This window comes from Choloepus didactylus, chromosome 2 (assembly GCF_015220235.1).
Source record: "Choloepus didactylus isolate mChoDid1 chromosome 2, mChoDid1.pri, whole genome shotgun sequence".
Classification (NCBI taxonomy): domain Eukaryota; kingdom Metazoa; phylum Chordata; class Mammalia; order Pilosa; family Megalonychidae; genus Choloepus; species Choloepus didactylus.
The window spans coordinates 29,900,323-29,918,332 of record NC_051308.1 but is presented as its reverse complement, the minus strand read 5'-3'; the positions used below and the strand labels follow the sequence as shown (position 1 = coordinate 29,918,332).

The following is an 18,010-nucleotide window of genomic DNA, read 5'->3' as shown; positions in this document are numbered from 1 at the left end:
CAGGGCGGGCAACACCAACTACACATGCAAGCTTGGTACACAAACTGGACCCCACAAGACTCAATCCCCCACTCACCACAAAGGCAAAGAAGGGGAGAACTGGCTTGTGGAGAACAGGTGGCTCATGGACGCCACCTGCTGGTTAGCTAGAGAAAGTGTACTCCATGAAGCTGTAGATCTGATAAATTAAAGATAAGGACTTCAATTGGTCTACAAATCCTAAAAGAACCCTATCAAGTTCAGCAAATGCCAAGAGGACAGAAACAACAAAATTATAAAGCATATGAAAAAACCAGACAATATGGATAACCCAAGCCCAAGCACCCAAATCAAAATATCAGAAGAGACACAGCACCTAGAGCAGATACTCAAAGAACTAAAGATGAACAATGAGACCATAGTACGGGATACAAAGGATATCAAGAAGACCCTAGAAGAGCATAAAGAAGACATTGCAAGACTAAATAAAAAAATAGATGATCTTATGGTAATTAAAGAAAGTGTTGACCAAATTAAAAAGATTCTGGACACTCATAGTACAAGACTAGAGGAAGTTGAACAACGAATCAGTGACCTGGAAGATGACAGAATGGAAAACGAAAGCATAAAAGAAAGAATGGGGAAAAAATTGAAAAAATCAAAATGGACCTCAGGGATATGATAGATAATATGAAACATCCGAATATAAGACTCATTGGTGTTCCAGAACGGGAAGAAAAGGGTAAAGGTCTAGGAAGAGTATTCAAAGAAATTGTTGGGGAAAACATCCCAAATCTTCTAAACAACATAAATACACAAATCATAAATGCTCAGCGAACTCTAAATAGAATAAATCCAAACAAACCCACCCCAAGACATATTCTGATCACACTGTCAAACGCACAAGAGAAGGAGCAAGTTCTGAAAGCAGCAAGAGAAAAGCAATTCACCACCTACAAAGGAAACAGCATAAGACTAAGTAGTGACTACTCAGCAGCCACCATGGAGGCAAGAAGGCAGTGGCACGATATATTTAAAATTCTGAGTGAGAAAAATTTCCAACCAAGAATACTTTATCCAGTAAAGCTCTCCTTCAAATTTGAGGGAGAGCTTAAATTTTTCACAGACAAACAAATGCTGAGAGAATTTCCTAACAAGAGACCTGCCCTACTGGAGATACTAAAGGGAGCCCTACAGAGAGAGAAACAAAGAAAGGAGAGAGACACTTGGAGAAAGGTTCAGTACTAAAGAGATTCAGTATGGGTACAATAAAGGATATTAATAGACAGAGGGGATAAATATATATGACAAACATAAACCAAAGGATAAGACGGCTGATTCAAGCAATGCCTTCAAGGTTATAATGTTGAATGTAAATGGATTAAACTCCCCAATTAAAAGATATAGATTCGCAGAATGGATAAAAAAAAATAAACCATCAATATGTTGCATACAAGAGACTCATCTTAGACACAGGGACACAAAGAAACTGAAAGTGAAAGGATGGAAAAAAATATTTCATGCAAGCTACAGCCAAAAGAAAGCAGGTGTAGCAATATTAATCTCAGATAAAATAGACTTTAAATGCACGGATGTTTTGAGAGACAAAGAAGGCCACTACATACTAATAAAAGAGGCAATTCAACAGGAAGAAATGACAATCATAAATGTCTATGCACCCAATCAAGGTGCCACAAAATACATGAGAGAAACACTGGCAAAACTAAAGGAAGCAATTGATGTTTCCACAATAATTGTCGGAGACTTCAACACATCACTCTCTCCTATAGATAGATCAACCAGACAGAAGACCAATAAGGAAATTGAAAACCTAAACAATCTGATAAATGAATTAGATTTAACAGACATATACAGAACATTACATCCCAAATCACCAGGATACACATACTTTTCTAGTGCTCACGGAACTTTCTCCAGAATAGATCATATGCTGGGACATAAAACAAGCCTCAATAAATTTAAAAAGATTGAAATTATTCAAAGCACATTCTCTGACCACAATGGAATACAATTAGAAGTCAATAACCATCAGAGACAGAATATTCACAAATACCTGGAGGTTAAACAACACACTCCTAAACAATCAGTGGATTAAAGAAGAAATAGCAAGAGAAGTTGCTAAATATATAGAGACGAATGAAAATGAGAACACAACATACCAAAACTTATGGGATGCAGCAAAAGCAGTGCTGAGGGGGAAATTTATAACACTAAACGCATATATTAAAAAGGAAGAAAGAGCCAAAATCAAAGAACTAATGGATCAACTGAAGAAGCTAGAAAATGAACAGCAAACCAATCCTAAACCAAGTGGAAGAAAAGAAATAACAAGGATTAAAGCAGAAATAAATGACATAGAGAACAAAAAAGAATAGAGAGGATAAATATCACCAAAATCTGGTTCTTTGAGAGGTCAACAAGATTGACAAGCCCCTAGCTAGACTGACAAAATCAAAAAGAGAGAAGACCCATATAAACAAAATAATGAATGAAAAAGGTGACATAACTGCAAATCCTGAAGAAATTAAAAAAATTACAAGAGGATACTATGAACAACTGTATGGCAACAAACTGGATAATGTAGAGGAAATGGACAATTTCCTGGAAACATATGAACAACCTAGACTGACCAGAGAAGAAATAGAAGACCTCAGTCAACCCATCACAAGCAAAGACATCCAATCAGTCATCAAAAATTTTCCCACATATACATGCCCAGGGCCAGATGGCTTCACAAGGGAATTCTACCAAACTTTCCAGAAAGAACTGACACCAATCTTACTCAAACTCTTTCAAAACACTGAAGAAAATGGAACACTACCTAACTCATTTTATGAAGCTAACATCAATCTAATACCAAAACCAGGCAAAGATGCTACAAAAAAGGAAAACTACCGGCCAATCTCCGTAATGAATATAGATGCAAAAATCCTCAACAAAATACTTGCAAATCGAATCCAAAGACACATTAAAAAAATCATACACCATGACCAAGTGGGGTTCATTCCAGGGATGCAAGGATGGTTCAACATAAGAAAATCAATCGATGTATTACAACACATTAAAAATTCAAAAGGGAAAAATCAAATGATCATCTCCATAGATGCTGAAAAAGCATTTGACAAAATCCAACATCCATTTTTGATAAAAACACTTCAAAAGGTAGGAATTGAAGGAAACTTCCTCAACATGATAAAGAGCATATATGAAAAACCCACAGCCAGCATAGTACTCAATGGTGAGAGACTGAAAGCCTTCCCTCTAAGATCAGGAACAAGACAAGGATGCCCGCTGTCACCACTGTTATTCAACATTGTGCTGGAAGTGCTAGCCAGGGCAATCCGGCAAGACAAAGAAATAAAAGGCATCCAAATTGGAAAAGAAGAAGTAAAACTGTCATTGTTTGCCGATGATATGATTTTGTATCTGGAAAACCCTGAGAAATCGACGATACAGCTACTAGAGCTAATAAACAAATTTAGCAAAGTAGCGGGATACACGATTAATGCACATAAGTCAGTAATGTTTCTATATGCTAGAAATGAACAAACTGAAGAAACACTCAAGGAAAAGATACCATTTTCAATAGCGACTAAAAAAATCAAGTACCTAGGAATAAACTTAACCAAAGATGTAAAAGACCTATACAAAGAAAACTACATAACTCTACTAAAAGAAATAGAAGGGGATCTTAAAAGATGGAAAAATATTCCATGGTCATGGATAGGAAGGCTAAATGTCATTAAGATGTCAATTCTACCCAAACCCATCTACAGATTCAATGCAATCCCAATCAAAATTCCAACAACCTACTTTGCAGACTTGGAAAAGCTAGTTATCGAATTTATTTGGAAAGGGAAGATGCCTCGAATTGCTAAAGACACTCTAAAAAAGAAAAACGAAGTGGGAGGACTTACACTCCCTGACTTTGAAGCTTATTATAAAGCCACAGTTGCCAAAACAGCATGGTACTGGCACAAAGATAGACATATAGATCAATGGAATCGAATTGAGAATTCAGAGATAGACCCTCAGATCTATGGCCGACTGATCTTTGATAAGGCCCCCAAAGTCACTGAACTGAGTCATAATGGTCTTTTCAACTAATGGGGCTGGGAGTGTTGGATATCCATAATCAAAAGAATGAAAGAGGACCCCTACCTCACACCCTACACAAAAATTAACTCAAAATGGATGAAAGATCTCAATATAAAAGAAAGTACCATAAAACTCCTAGAAGATAATGTAGGAAAACATCTTCAAGACCTTGTATTAGGCGGCCACTTCCTAGACTTTACACCCACAGCACAAGCAACAAAAGAAAAAATAGATAAATGGGAACTCCTCAATCTTAGAAGTTTCTGCACCTGAAAGGAATTTCTCAAAAAGGTAAAGAGGCAGCCAACTCAATGGGAAAAAATTTTTGGAAACCATGTATCTGACAAAAGACTGATATCTTGCATATATAAAGAAATCCTACAACTCAATGACAATAGTACAGACAGCCCAATTATAAAATGGGCAAAAGATATAAAAAGACAGTTCTCTGAAGAGGAAATACAAATGGCCAAGAAACAGTGAAAAAATGTTCAGCTTCACCAGCTATTAGAGAGATGCAAATTAAGACCACAATGAGATACCATCTAACACCGATTAGAGTGGCTGCCATTAAACAAAAAGGAAACTACAAATGCTGGAGGGGATGTGGAGAAATTGGAACTCTTATTCATTGTTGGTGGGACTGTATAATGGTTCAGCCACTCTGGAAGTCAGTCTGGCAGTTCCTTAGAAAACTAGATATAGAGTTACCATTCGATCCAGTGACTGCACTTCTCGGTATATACCCAGAAGATCGGAAAGCAGTGACACGAACAGATATCTGCACGCCAATGTTCATAGCAGCATTATTCACAATTGCCAAGAGATGGAAACAACCCAAATGTCCTTCAACAGATGAGTGGATAAATAAAATGTGGTATCTACACACGATGGAATACTACACGGCAGTAAAAAGGAACGATCTCGTGAAACATATGACAACATGGATGAACCTTGAAGACATAATGCTGAGCAAAATAAGCCAGGCACAAAAAGAGAAATATTATATGCTACCACTAATGTGAACTTTGAAAAATGTAAAACAAATGGTTTATAATGTAGAATGTAGGGGAACTAGCAATAGAGAGCAATTAAGGAAGGGGGAACAATAATCCAAGAAGAACAGATAAGCTTTTTAACATTCTGGGGATGCCCAGGAATGACTATGGTCTGTTAATTTCTGATGGATATAGTAGGAACAAGTTCACAGAAATGTTGCTATATTAGGTAACTTTCTTGGGGTAAAGTAGGAACAGGTTGGAAATAAAGCAGTTATCTTAGGTTAGTTGTCTTTTTCTTACTCCCTTGTTATGGTCTCTTTGAAATGTTCTTTTATTGTATGTTTTGTTTTTTTTAATTTTTTTTTCATACAGTTGATTTAAAAAAGAAAAAAAGTTAAAAAAAAAAAAACAAGGAAAAAAATATGTAGTGCCCCCTTGAGGAGCCTGTGGAGAATGCAGGGGTATTGGCCTACCCCACCTCCATGGTTGCTAACATAACCACAGACCTAGGGGACTGGTGGTTTGATGGGTTGAGCCCTCTACCACAGGTTTTACCCTTGGGAAGACGGTTGCTGCAAAGGAGAGGCTAGGCCTCCCCATAATTGTGCCTAAGAGCCTCCTCCCGAATGCCTCTTTGTTGCTCAGATGTGGCCCTCTCTCTCTAGCTAAGGCAACTTGAAAGGTGAAATCACTGCCCTCCCCCCTATGTGGGATCAGACACCCAGAGGAGTGAATCTCCCTGGCAATGTGGAATATGACTCCCAGGGAGGAATATAGACCTGGCATCGTGGGACGGAGAACATCTTCTTGACCAAAAGGGGGATGTGAAAGGAAATGAAATAAGCTTCAGTGGCAGAGAGATTCCAAAAGAAGCCAAGAGGTCACTCTGTTGGGCACTCTCATGCACAATTTAGACAATCCTTTTTAGGTTCTAAAGAATTGGGGTAGCTGGTGGTGGATACCTGAAACTATCAAACTACAACCCAGAACTCATGAATCTCGAAGACAATTGTATAAAAATGTAGCTTATGAGGGGTGACAATGGGATTGGGAAAGCCATAAGGACCACACTCCACTTTGTCTAGTTTATGGATGGATGAGTACAAAAATCGGGGAAGGAAATAAACAAACAAACAGACAAAGGCACCCAGTGTTCTTTTTTACTTCAATTGCTCTTTTTCACTTTAATTATTATTCTTGTTATTTGTGTGTGTGCTAACGAAGGTGTCAGAGATTGATTTAGGTGATCAATGTACAACTATGTAATGGTACTGTGAACAATCGAATGTACGATTTGTTTTGCATGACTGTGTGGTATGTGAATATATCTCAATAAAATGAAGATTAAAAAATAATAATAAAATACAATAAAATACAATAAAAATGTCAGACAAAACCACGAACGCCAAGATTTCCATACCCCTCATGTCCCCCTCTTATAGACATTTAGTTCTGGTATATTGCCTTTGTTACAATTAACGGAAGCATCTTACAATGTTACTGTTAACTATAGACTCTACTTTGCATTGATTGTATTTTTTCCCCAAACCACCCCATTTTTAACACCTTGCAAAGTTGACATTCATTTGTTCTCCCTCATGTAAAAACATTCATATATTTGTACCTTTAATCACAATCATTGACCACTGTAGGTTTCACTAGGATATACAGTCCCAGTTTTCATCTTCTATCTTTCCTTCTGGTGTCCTACGTTCCCTTAACCTTCCTCTTTCAAACTCACTCACACTCATCTGTTCAGTGTACTTACAATATTGTGCTACCATCACCCAATATTGTGCTCCAAACCTCTCTCTTTTGTCTTCCTACCTGCCTGTAGTGCTCCCTTTAGTATTTCCTGTAGAGCAGATATCTTGTTCACAAACTCTCTAAGGTGTCTGTTTCTCTGAGAATATTTTAAACTCTCCATCATTTTTGAAGGACAGTTTTGCCAGATACAGAATTCTTGGTTGGCAGTTTTTCACTTTCAGTATCTTAAATATATCATGCCACTGCCTTCTCACCTTCATGGTTTCCACTGAAAAATCCTCACATAGTCTTATCGAGCTTCCTTTGTATGTAATGGATCGCTTTTCTCTTGCTGCTTTCAGAATTCTTTGTCTTTGTCATTTAATAATCTGATTATTTTGTGTCTTGGCGTAGGTCTATTTGGATCTATTCTGTTTAGAGTCACAGCACGTCTTGGATCTGCAATTTTATGTCCTTCATAAGAGATGGGAAATTTTCAGTGATTATTTCCTCCATTATTCTTTCTGCCCCTTTTCCCTTCTTTTCTCCTTGTGGGACACCCAAGACAAGTACATTCATATGCTTCATGTTGTTATTCCATTCCCCGAGACCCTGTTCCTATTTTTCCATTCTTTTCCTTAACTGTTCTTTTTTGCACAGGATTTCAGATGTTCTGTCCTCTAGTCACTGAATCTTTTCTTCTGCTTTTTCAAATCTGCTGTTGTGTGTCTCCATTGTGTGTTTCTTCTTTTGCATTGTGCCTGTCATTCCAGCAAGTTCTGCCAATTTTTTTCAAACTTTTAAGTTCTTCCTTATGTTTGCCCAATATCTTCTTTATATCCTTCAAGACAGGAGAGGGAGGTTTGGAGAAGAGAGTGGAAATGAAGTCTATCAGTAAGAGTAAAAAGAAAGAAACAAACAAAAATAAAGATATGACATATAAAATCCAATAGAAAAAATGGTAGACAGTAGACATTATGTTGAGTGAAATTAGCCAGAAACAAAAGGAGGGATAATCTATGTGATCACTGATATAAAATAACATTGATGAGTGAAATTTGAGAGATAAAGTTGAGAACACAGGTTGTCGGGGGATAGAAAGAAGTTAGAAAATGAGCATTTGATGCTGAAGGAATACATAAGGTTCAACAGGACTGATTGTATAGATCCAGAAATGGATAACATAATAATGTGTGATGGTAGCACAATATTGTAAGTACTCTGAACAAAGATGAGTGTGAGTATGGTTGAAAGTGGACATCTGGGGGCATGTATGACACCAGAAGGAAAGACAGAACACCAGGATTGTATAACTTAGCGAAATCTAGAGTGGTCAATGATGGTTACTAAATGTACAAATATAAGAATGCTTTTAAAAGACAGAGAACAAATGAATGTTAACATTGCAAGGTCTTGAAAATTGAATGGTGTAGGAGAAAAAATATAATCAATGCAAACTTGAGTCTATAGTTAACAGTAACATTGTAAGATGCTTCCATTAATTGTAACAAAGGCAATATAACAAAGCTAAATGTCTATAAGAGAGGAATACAGGGAGTGATATGGGATTCTTTGTGGTATTGTGGTTGTCTGACCTTTTCATTGTATTTTATTTTTATTTTTCCTCTTTTATATTTTTATTCTTCATGGTTTTTTTCTCCTTTTCCTCTTCCTTTGTGCAAGAAATGGAAATGTCCTCATATAGACTGTGGTGGTAAATGCATAATTATGTGATTATACCTGGAATCACTGTTTACTTAGAATGGATTGCATGGTGTGTGAAGAAAACTTTAAAAAATAAATAGAGGGATACAAGTGCTGGAGAAAATGTGGAGAGAAGGATGTACCTACTCACTGTTGGTAGGGAAATAGAATGGGGCAGCTCATCTGGAGGGCAGTATGGTGGTTCCACAGGAAGCCAACTATGGGGTTATCACATGGTCCTACAACCCCGTTCTGGGGTATATACTTGGAAGAACTGAGAGCAGGGACATGAATGGACATTGGACACTAGTGTTTATGGTGGCAGTATTCATGATTCACAATGGATGGAAGTGACCTAAGGGTACATCAACCAATAAATGGAATGGTGAATTACGATATATACATACAATGGAATATTGAGCCACAGCAAGAAGAAATGAAGTTATCAGGTATGCAACTAGGTGAATGGACCTTGAGGACAGTATCTTGAGCGAAATAAGCCAGACTCGAACAGACAAATATTATAATAGCTTACTAATATGGACTAACTATACTGTGCAAACTATGAGAAATGAATCCAAGAGCATAGGTTATCAGGAGAAGGCTTATGGTAAAGGTTCCTCGATTGTAAGCTCTTACAGCAGTCACATCTATTCATGAGTTGTAATGGTTATTTCTAAATTCTGAGATGATGAGCTATTTGTATATAACCTGGCCAGTCCCTGGAACTTTGGGTAACTGTGTGACACCTAAAACTCAGAGAGTTTGGTGTTCTTTTTTACTTTTTTTTTTTTAATTATTTATATTTTTATTTCTTGGAGTAATGAAAATGTTCAAAAAATTGTGATGTATGCACAACTATATGATGATACTGTGACTAACTGTACACTTCGGATGATTCTATGGTTGTGAATGTATCTCAATAAAATCGCATAAAAAATAAATAAATGCCCCTGTATCCCACAAACCAACACTACAAATATAGATAGGTGCTTGTATAATACCCTTCTACAGTATGACACTGGTACAAAGAGTTGACAACAGAATGGTATATGGGAAAAATCTACCTATTGAATACCAGGGACTATAATTAATAGGAATACCCTACCAGTACCACTCAAATACTAGGGACAAATAATTACAGGCTAAAAAGAGATATGGGGTGTTTGGGTCATGAGAATTGTTTAAAATGGCAAGTGATGAGGATTGTAAGTGATGACAGTGTGAGATACTGACTGATTATTGTGGACTGAACATATGCTATGTGAAATTAGGTACCCCCTATTTTACAAGTCAAACCCTCGATATTGAGGCTTGCTCTTGTGAAACTTATGGTTGTAAAGGGGAGGCTAAGCCCACCTGTAATTATGCCTAAAAGTCACCTTCAGAGAACCTCTTTTGTTGCTCAAATGTGGACTTTCTCTAAGCCTAACCCTGTAAATAAATTCATCACCCTCCCCCCGATGTGGGACAGGATCCCCCAGGTGAGTTAAGTCTCCTTAGCAATGTGAGACTTAGCAACGGATTCTGGAAACAAGCCTGACCCTGGCTTCGAGTGGTTGAGAATGCCTTTTTGACAAAAAGGGGGAAAAGAAAGGCAACAAAATAAGGTTTCAGTGGCTAAAAGATTTCAAATAGAGTTCAGACATGTCCTGGATGTTACTCCTATGCAAGCTCCAGCTGGATATCCCAAATGGTCACAGTATAAGCCCAAGTCAACAGTAGTCCTGAAAACCCTAAAGATTACCCGGGTCCCTATCTGAGACTCTATAAAATTGCACTCATCAAGTTTATTCTTCAGAAAATTAAATCCTCCAGAGAGCTCCTATTCCGGGTAAGTCCCAAAACCCAGAGACAACAGCCTCTACAAGAACATCAACCAGTTGCGTCCCCTTTATCCATAATGTCAACGCCCCCTTTTCAACACAAACAAGTTAGGATGGTCACTGCCTAGACATCCCTAAAGATTGGGAAAGTGATTAAATGAGAGGAAGGAGTAGCAACAGACAAGATAGAATCTACCAAAGGATTATGAATACTGAATCTCTATATAATTTTCTTTTTCTTAGTTGCTAGGGTATTAGAATAGCCAGAAGGAAAGACCTGAAACTGTGGAACTGTAACCCATAACACTCTGAAATTTGCTAACTACTTGTTAAATTACACTTGGAAAGTTATCACATCTATGTAAATATGTTATAGTCTAAAATCAAAAAAAAAAAAATGCCCCTGAAAATCTAACTACCCTGATAACATCTGTGTGGCCTTGTGGTTCTTACCCATTTACACATATAATTTTTATATACTGTTTTAATTGGCTGCAATCCAACAAGTCAATACAGTACAATTTACTTAGCATCTCCCATTTGTTGGGCAAATAGATTATATCCACATTTTCAAATTTATAAATAAGTTTACAGTCCACATTTTTGTGTGTGTGTGTGTGTTTTTTTTTTTTTTTCCTCTTCAGAACATTTATTTCAGGAAAAATGCCCAGGAATATATTAAAGAATCAAAGCGTATGAACATCATTTTTTCTTAATACAAATTTTCAAATTGCTTTCCAAAAGAAATGTACTAAATTTTTTCTTTCGTTTTAATGTACTCAAAATTTCCATTTGTTTTTCTAAATTATGGATTTTCTTGACAAATTTTATATTTTTTATTGTAGAATATAACATATATACACAGAAGTGACAACTTTCCAAGTGAAATTTAATAAGTAGTTAGAGAACAAATTTCAAAGAATATTATAGGTTACAGTTCCAAGGTTTCATTTATTTCCTTATTGTGAAATATAATTCAGTCCAGTTTTTCTCTGAATTTTATGAATTCTGAATTTTATGAATTCTGAGTTAGGAGATGTAAATTGGGTTTCAATAAATTAGTTTTCTTCTTCAGTTAGTCTCTACCTGGATGTATTTATACTGGTCTAAGGTAAAGGGCCCCAAAAATATGCATGAATGCATCATGTATGATCAACCACTGTTTAAAGTTGGATTTAACTTTTTCTTAACCCCTACAATCCATGTCAAACATGTCACAATAGCTACTAGATCCCTAGAATGTACCAAGCTCTTTCCTTCCTATTCATTCAAAGCCAGGTATTGTGGTGTGTGCTAGGATATAAAGATGAATAAGAAAACCCTGTCCCCATTACAACATTATAAAATAGGTATAATTGCCACCATTTTACATTTGAGGAACCTAAGGTTCCTTAGGTTTAGCACCTTGTCTGTGATCAGATGGTTAGAGCTTGGAGAAGCCGGAATTGAAATTCAGGTCTTACTCCAAAGCTCACCCCCTCTCTACTATTCTATATATTTCATACTATCATCAGTTACTATTTAAGGGAAGATTTTTCATAAAGTAATATTCACCTGTAATTTCTGTTTTTTACTTTAGATTTCCAAATGTTGGGTTTTCAGAGGAGTGGCACAAAGGACCAAAACCAAAGCAAAGCAAAACAAAAACAAAAGCAAAACTTGTAATACCTCTTCCTTCTAGAAGGTGATGATTGAATTGGAGACACTTTAATAAGCAATACTATCAAGCATGCAAATTAACAGTATTTCAGTACAAACAAAAATAGGAAACCCTAGAGTGACCTGTGAGTATTTTCTGTATAAAAAGAGGCTTACTAAAAAAATGAACACATATTCCAAAGCTCACTGGGTAGCCAAAAGTTAGAATTTTATTCCTAAGCAGATTGTTTCCTAGGCATGATTCTAATTATAAACAGAATTATCCTTCCAGTCCTATATAACAGTCTCTAAGAGACAAACAATAAAATAAGATTTAAGGATCCAAGGATCAATAATTGTATTAGTTCTCTGTTTAAACAAACAAAACAAAACAGAAGGAAAAGAAAGGGGAAAAAAATGTTCTGGCTGAGGGAACTTTAGGGAAATGCTAAAACTTCACATATTTTTTTCTATTATATTTAAAATATCCTCCTTTTGATAAAACAAATAAAATTATATCAATTTTTTAATTACCTTAATTCTAAAATTTAAATTCTTTTCTTTTTTAGCTAATACAACTATTACACTAGTTTAACCTAGGAAAATAACAAATTATACTATGTTAAGAAACAAAAAGGCTACAAATCAGCATAACAACTTCAATATATGTAACAGTATAGAAATGTTTTACAAATAGAGTACAATAACCCCTGTAGTAGATTTAGTTAATTTTTCCTATCCGTATTCTTAATACTTGTATCAGGGTTAATCTCTAAATGTTGAAAAGGAGCTGGCTACCAAAAACTTATTTCTCCTTTGTAACAGTAATATATCTCAAAATTAAGATGAATCATTTAAAAAATATAAATGTTTCTACAAAGAGATTTTTAAGGAACACTAGTTAATACCTCGGGTCTCTGAAAATAAAAAAGTTTGTTACCCAGATTAAATATAAATATAGAGAATTGTAAGGAAAACAACAAAAATAAAACTAGTTTTATGTACTCTCAGATACAGAATATTGAATAGTTAGTAATGCCTTAGTTAAAACATAAACTATCTTTGATGACTACAAATGAGCTAAATTCAAAACATTTATTTAATTCCTACCACAAGCTAGACAGCTAGATACTGGGTATAACCTATCAGAAATGGTCCTTGACCTCTTGAAGCTTATAGGGTATTGGATACATCCTTCAAAACTATCTTCTTTCATTTGATTCCATGCTCATCAAGCAACTTCTGAAATATAAATTCAATCTCCCCAAAAGTTTAATACCCATTAATAGTGTATTGCACTGCAAGAATCAGCTTTCTGGTAATTGTATCAAAATACCCTTATGTAACTTAACAAATCATTATCCTGGTTTGCAGATGAGTCTTTCATGAGTTTCATTGGCTTGAGTGAATCCCAAAGCCTGATCAATTCTAATCAGTCAAGTTAGATGTAATTTCTGAAACATCAGAGCTGAGTATCGAATATAGGAGTGGAGTATTTTCATACAAAGATCAGTATCACCAAGTCTCTGTTTAGTTTATCCTCAGACAACGTAAGTTTATTTCATCATGCCCTTCAAACTGCAGTTATAGTTAACTCATAAAACTGTTAAGAATAAATTATATACTAAATAAAAGTGCTTCTCAAACTTTAATGTGCATATGGGTCACCTGCAGATATGTTAAAATGCAGACTCTGATTCACAAATCTGGGGCAGAGCTTGAGAGTCTTCATTTCTGACAAAGTCCCACTGATGCTCATACTGTTGCCTACAGACTACGCTTTGAGTAGCAAGGGTACAACAGGCACAGCGTTTGGCACAAAGGCTGCTCTGCCTAGTTACCTGTTCCCTCCCATTTGTATATTACTCATCTCCCTCACTAAACTCACCTTTCTTGGAAGCAGGTACCGTATCTTGTTCATCTTCATATCCTCCAAAGTTCTAATCTAAGCAGAATGGCTTCCATATGATAGGTATTAAATATACGCCAAGTGAATGAATGGCATCCAGCTTTTAAGTTATTACTTTTATGGTTGTGTACAGAATTGTTTGTTCCTCTAAATTAATTTATTCTAAATAGAAAATATTTTTGAAAATTGAAAAATCAGGAAAGCTCTCACTCTATTTTAAAAAAAAAAAAGTAAACATTGTAATTGTAGCATAATCCAGTGCTTTTCTCATGCTGTCCTAATCATCTTTTAACAAATCCATGATTCTTAGAACGTTTATTTTCCAATGATTTTTTTCCATTTTTTATAAATAGGAATTTAGAGTAAATAAGAATAAATCATTATGTTTTCGGGGGAAGGTTTAAAATTTATCTAAAAAACAAATTCCTAAAAAGTATCTTATACTTCTAAAACAGGACCATAAAATTATAATTATCTTAGGAAAGGTGAGATCTATAAAATAATTCTGGACTCTCAGATTACCCATACCATGTAAAGATCAAACAGTATCAATAGGTAGATCTTTGGCACAGTTTCAATTGTTTCTCCGCTGATTTGATCACCATGGCAAGTGACTAAGCATCTCGGGGCTAGTTTCTTCACCTAACCTGACCTTACTTTGTTCCATGCTGAGAAAAAGAGGACGTCGATATGTCTTGAGCGCTCAAGAAAGGAAACAAAGATGGAATATTATTTTTCTTTCTAAGATGGTTACCTCCACTGCTTTATGACATTTTGTTCTTGCGGGGATTTTGCCAATTACCAAATATAAGCACATTATTTTTAGTACGAAACTAAGAGGCAACCCAGGTAACTAAGTGTCGAGTTTTAAGTCATACCGCAGAATGAAAACAGTGTAAACGTCTTGCATATAAACATAGATAACCAGTTTTTCCTTTCTCCATAGATAGAACACATCTGTCCTAAGGATCCGGCGGACCTTAAGCCACTCAGTCCAGTCCCACCTCCGCCCGCGGCTACAGCGCGCTGGTCCCGCCGGTCCCACCGCGGGGAGCGCAGGAGACTCCCGGCCAGCGGACAGGGGTTCGTACGCGTTTCCCACTCAATCTGGTCATTTCGTCCTTATTAAAAGTGTTGGATTTGGATTTATTTTTATTTAAGATAAGACGCAGGACCCGAGGCACAGGGCTGGCCGACGGGCAGGCATTTTACCCGCTGGGGAGGCGGGAAGGAAGTGGTTGTGACCTCCAGGCCCTCCTCCCACGTCCTACGACGGAGGCAAAATGGTGGCCGCAAAAGCTATCAGGCTGCGCCCGGGAGGGGTTTCGGTACGACAGATGGGGACCCCGCCAGAATCTGGCAGCTGGAGCCTGTCCTCACCCAGGCCACCCAACGGTTACCGAAGCCTGAGCAGCTGTCGGCGTGGCGCCTGGGCACCGAGAACTCCGGGCGAGGCGACATCCCCAAGATCGTAAACAAGGCCGCCATTATTACCTTCCCCCGTCCGCCCCTCAGCCGCAGCCAGGCTGTGGAACCGGGGCTGGGTCCTCCCAGGGAGGGGAGGGGCGGGGAAACAAGGGGCGGGGAAACAAGGGGCGGGGAAACAAGGGGCGGGGAAACAAGGGGCGGGGAAACAAGGGGCGGGGAGAGGCGGGTAAAAGGAAGGAGGAGGAGTGGGAAGAAGGGAGAGGCGGGGCCGACACGCCAGCCGAGGGAAACCTACCCCTAGCCGACCGGCCACCTCTTCAGTCAACTTTTTCCCTATGGTGGGGACGCAGGGTGAAGGATGAACAGCCCCCACTTCCCGCTTCTCAGTGCACCCTGGGGTCGCGGCGGGCTGCGAGGGCAGCTGCTCCCCTGGCGGCGCTTACCTATGCGTTCTCTCTCTTCCGCCATCTTGTTGCGGAGCCTGTCGTCTGGGAGATGCCTGTCGTTAACCTAGGTCGTGGTGTCCTTTTCCTTTTTCCAGCCCGTGCAGCGGCCTGGCCAGGCGTTCGAGACTCTGCGAATCCCGAGGGCGAAAGACCCCGGGGTCGCGTGGGGGAGACCGAGCACGCGTCCCTCTCCCCTTCCCGCCATGAGCCGCTCTTGCATAAGTCCCATCCTGCCGCCCGTGATCTAAGTGCTGTGCAGACCGGCCTTTCAGCCTTCTCCCCTCTAGGAGCGAGGCCTGAGCCCTGATTTTTCTGGCCTGGGGTTACTATTTAATAACTTTTCGAACCTCTCCCTTATTTCTGATCCATTTGGGGATAGCACACAAAAACACTGCTCCCCCCCTCCCCTCCTGTTTATAGGATGTGGCGTTGCACGATTTTTTTTTTTAGGGCAGATTTCAAAATCGCAGCCGGTGGGCTCCCCAGGGGTTGATAAACTATCGAGCAATCCAGCCCCCTCTGCCTTCCCATTCACAGCCAGAAACGCTGAGAGGCGGCCTGGGCTGCTGCAAAAAGGCCGAGCCAGCCCCAACCCTTGCCCTTCCCGTTTTCTCCCTTAAGGCTCACCGCCTTCTCCCAGAAAGGGCGACCGCACAGCCTATGAGAACTGGAGCGAAGACGGAAAACCGGGCTAGGTGCAGGAGGAAACAAGCGCCATTAAAATGTTATTACTAGAGGAGAGGAATAGCAGTAGAAAAACATTTGTAAAATAGGCGCAAACATTGCGTCGTCAAGGCTGCAAATCTGAAACAAAACAGAAGGTTCTCATAGCAACAAAAATGTGCCCATGTTGTGCTCAGTATTACATATGTTAAAATGTTCTTAGTTGTGAAATTTGACATGACCTCCAGTAAAAGTTGCTATAGAAAAGGGTTAAACCCTGCTTTTCTAAAATTTTGCAGCTGTGTTAAACTTCTTAGTGTTTTATTTTTAAGACCAAGTTCACGCTACTAGAATATTTTCTTTTTAAAATTTTTTCAATAGTATGCCTAATAATGTGGTTCAATGCTTATTTTAAAACTAATATTAAATGATACCTAAGTGCATTTGTTGTACTAATTTAAATGACGTGATGATGTATGTAGAAGCAATTTATAAACAACTGTTCTAAGAGGCCTTGAAAATGCAAGATATTTGCATTTAATGGTTTTAACAAAAGATTTTTATGCTCCTTTTATTCTTTATCTGTAATCTTTCACAAAAGCCTAAAGAAGCTTCACTAAAATAAGTTTTTTACCATAAAAGATACTCGTGTGGTTCTGTGATCAGCATTCTACTTGAAATTGGACGATTCAGTCATCACAACATTTCTTCGCAGAAGATAGTTGTTGACATAAAATAAATACAATTTTGTATGGTGAATTCCTAACATCCGAATTCGGAAGAGTAATTATTAGCATTCGTTTATGTTACATTTCATAGTCATTATGGTCTAGTTACTTGTCTTTAGCCTCTTTTCATATAGATAATGAAGGCCTTTGAAGTGAATGTAGGGAACCCCAACTCTCCTGCTGCGACTTATACCCCACTTAAGCTCACTCACTATGCCTTTTTATATGCTGTTTGCAGTTTCCTATTTATGGAATGCCTTTCTTCCCTCTCTCCCTGCCCCAGCATTCTCCATTCCACAGACACACATTTGACCCCTCCTGGTTGTCCTTGAAGGTCACCTCCTTGAAGTTTTCCCTGTTAACCTCTTCCTCTGGGGGTACTGCACTCATGTTAATAGAATGTCTAGACGATTTTTCAATTTTTGTGTCTGAAATAATTTATTTTTAAAAATTAAGAATGGAGTTAGTCTTCTCAATGATGTTTTTTAAGACCCAGATTCAGCAGATTTATTGCAAGTAAGACATTTTCCTTTGCAATATATTTTTATATCCGTATTTTATTAGCAGCACATGCTAATAAAATGGAATTCATATATAAACATTTATAAATAAAAACTAAATTATTTTAAGAGTTAAACAGATTCCTTAATACTTCTATATTTTTTACTAAATTAACTCTTTAGAAAAACTTTTTATTAATTACATTATTCTAAGCCACATTAATTACTTCTCTGAATTCCTAAAGCACATTTAAGAGAATACTATTTCTATTGGTTTGGAAGAGTAAAAAAATATTTAATATATGTTAATTACCTCCTTCCCC

General features: G+C 37.7%; 1 protein-coding gene across 2 annotated transcripts in view; it reads right to left on the bottom strand.

Annotated features, from left to right (window-relative positions):
* Positions 1-16,578, bottom strand: part of EFCAB2 (EF-hand calcium binding domain 2) — a 221,211-nt gene extending 204,633 nt beyond the window's left edge. Inside the window, exons 1-2 of one of the 2 annotated variants that reach the window (XM_037822489.1) lie at positions 16,424-16,578; positions 15,794-15,924 (exon numbers count right to left, since the gene is read on the bottom strand). In XM_037822489.1, coding sequence (XP_037678417.1) covers positions 15,794-15,818 — 25 coding nt within the window. In that variant the 5' untranslated portion in view covers positions 15,819-15,924; positions 16,424-16,578. Of the gene's footprint in view, positions 1-13,901; positions 14,058-15,793; positions 15,925-16,423 lie in introns of those variants that run through there. The other variant, XM_037822494.1, reaches the window with a different exon arrangement.
* Between the last annotated feature and the right edge of the window lie 1,432 nt (positions 16,579-18,010).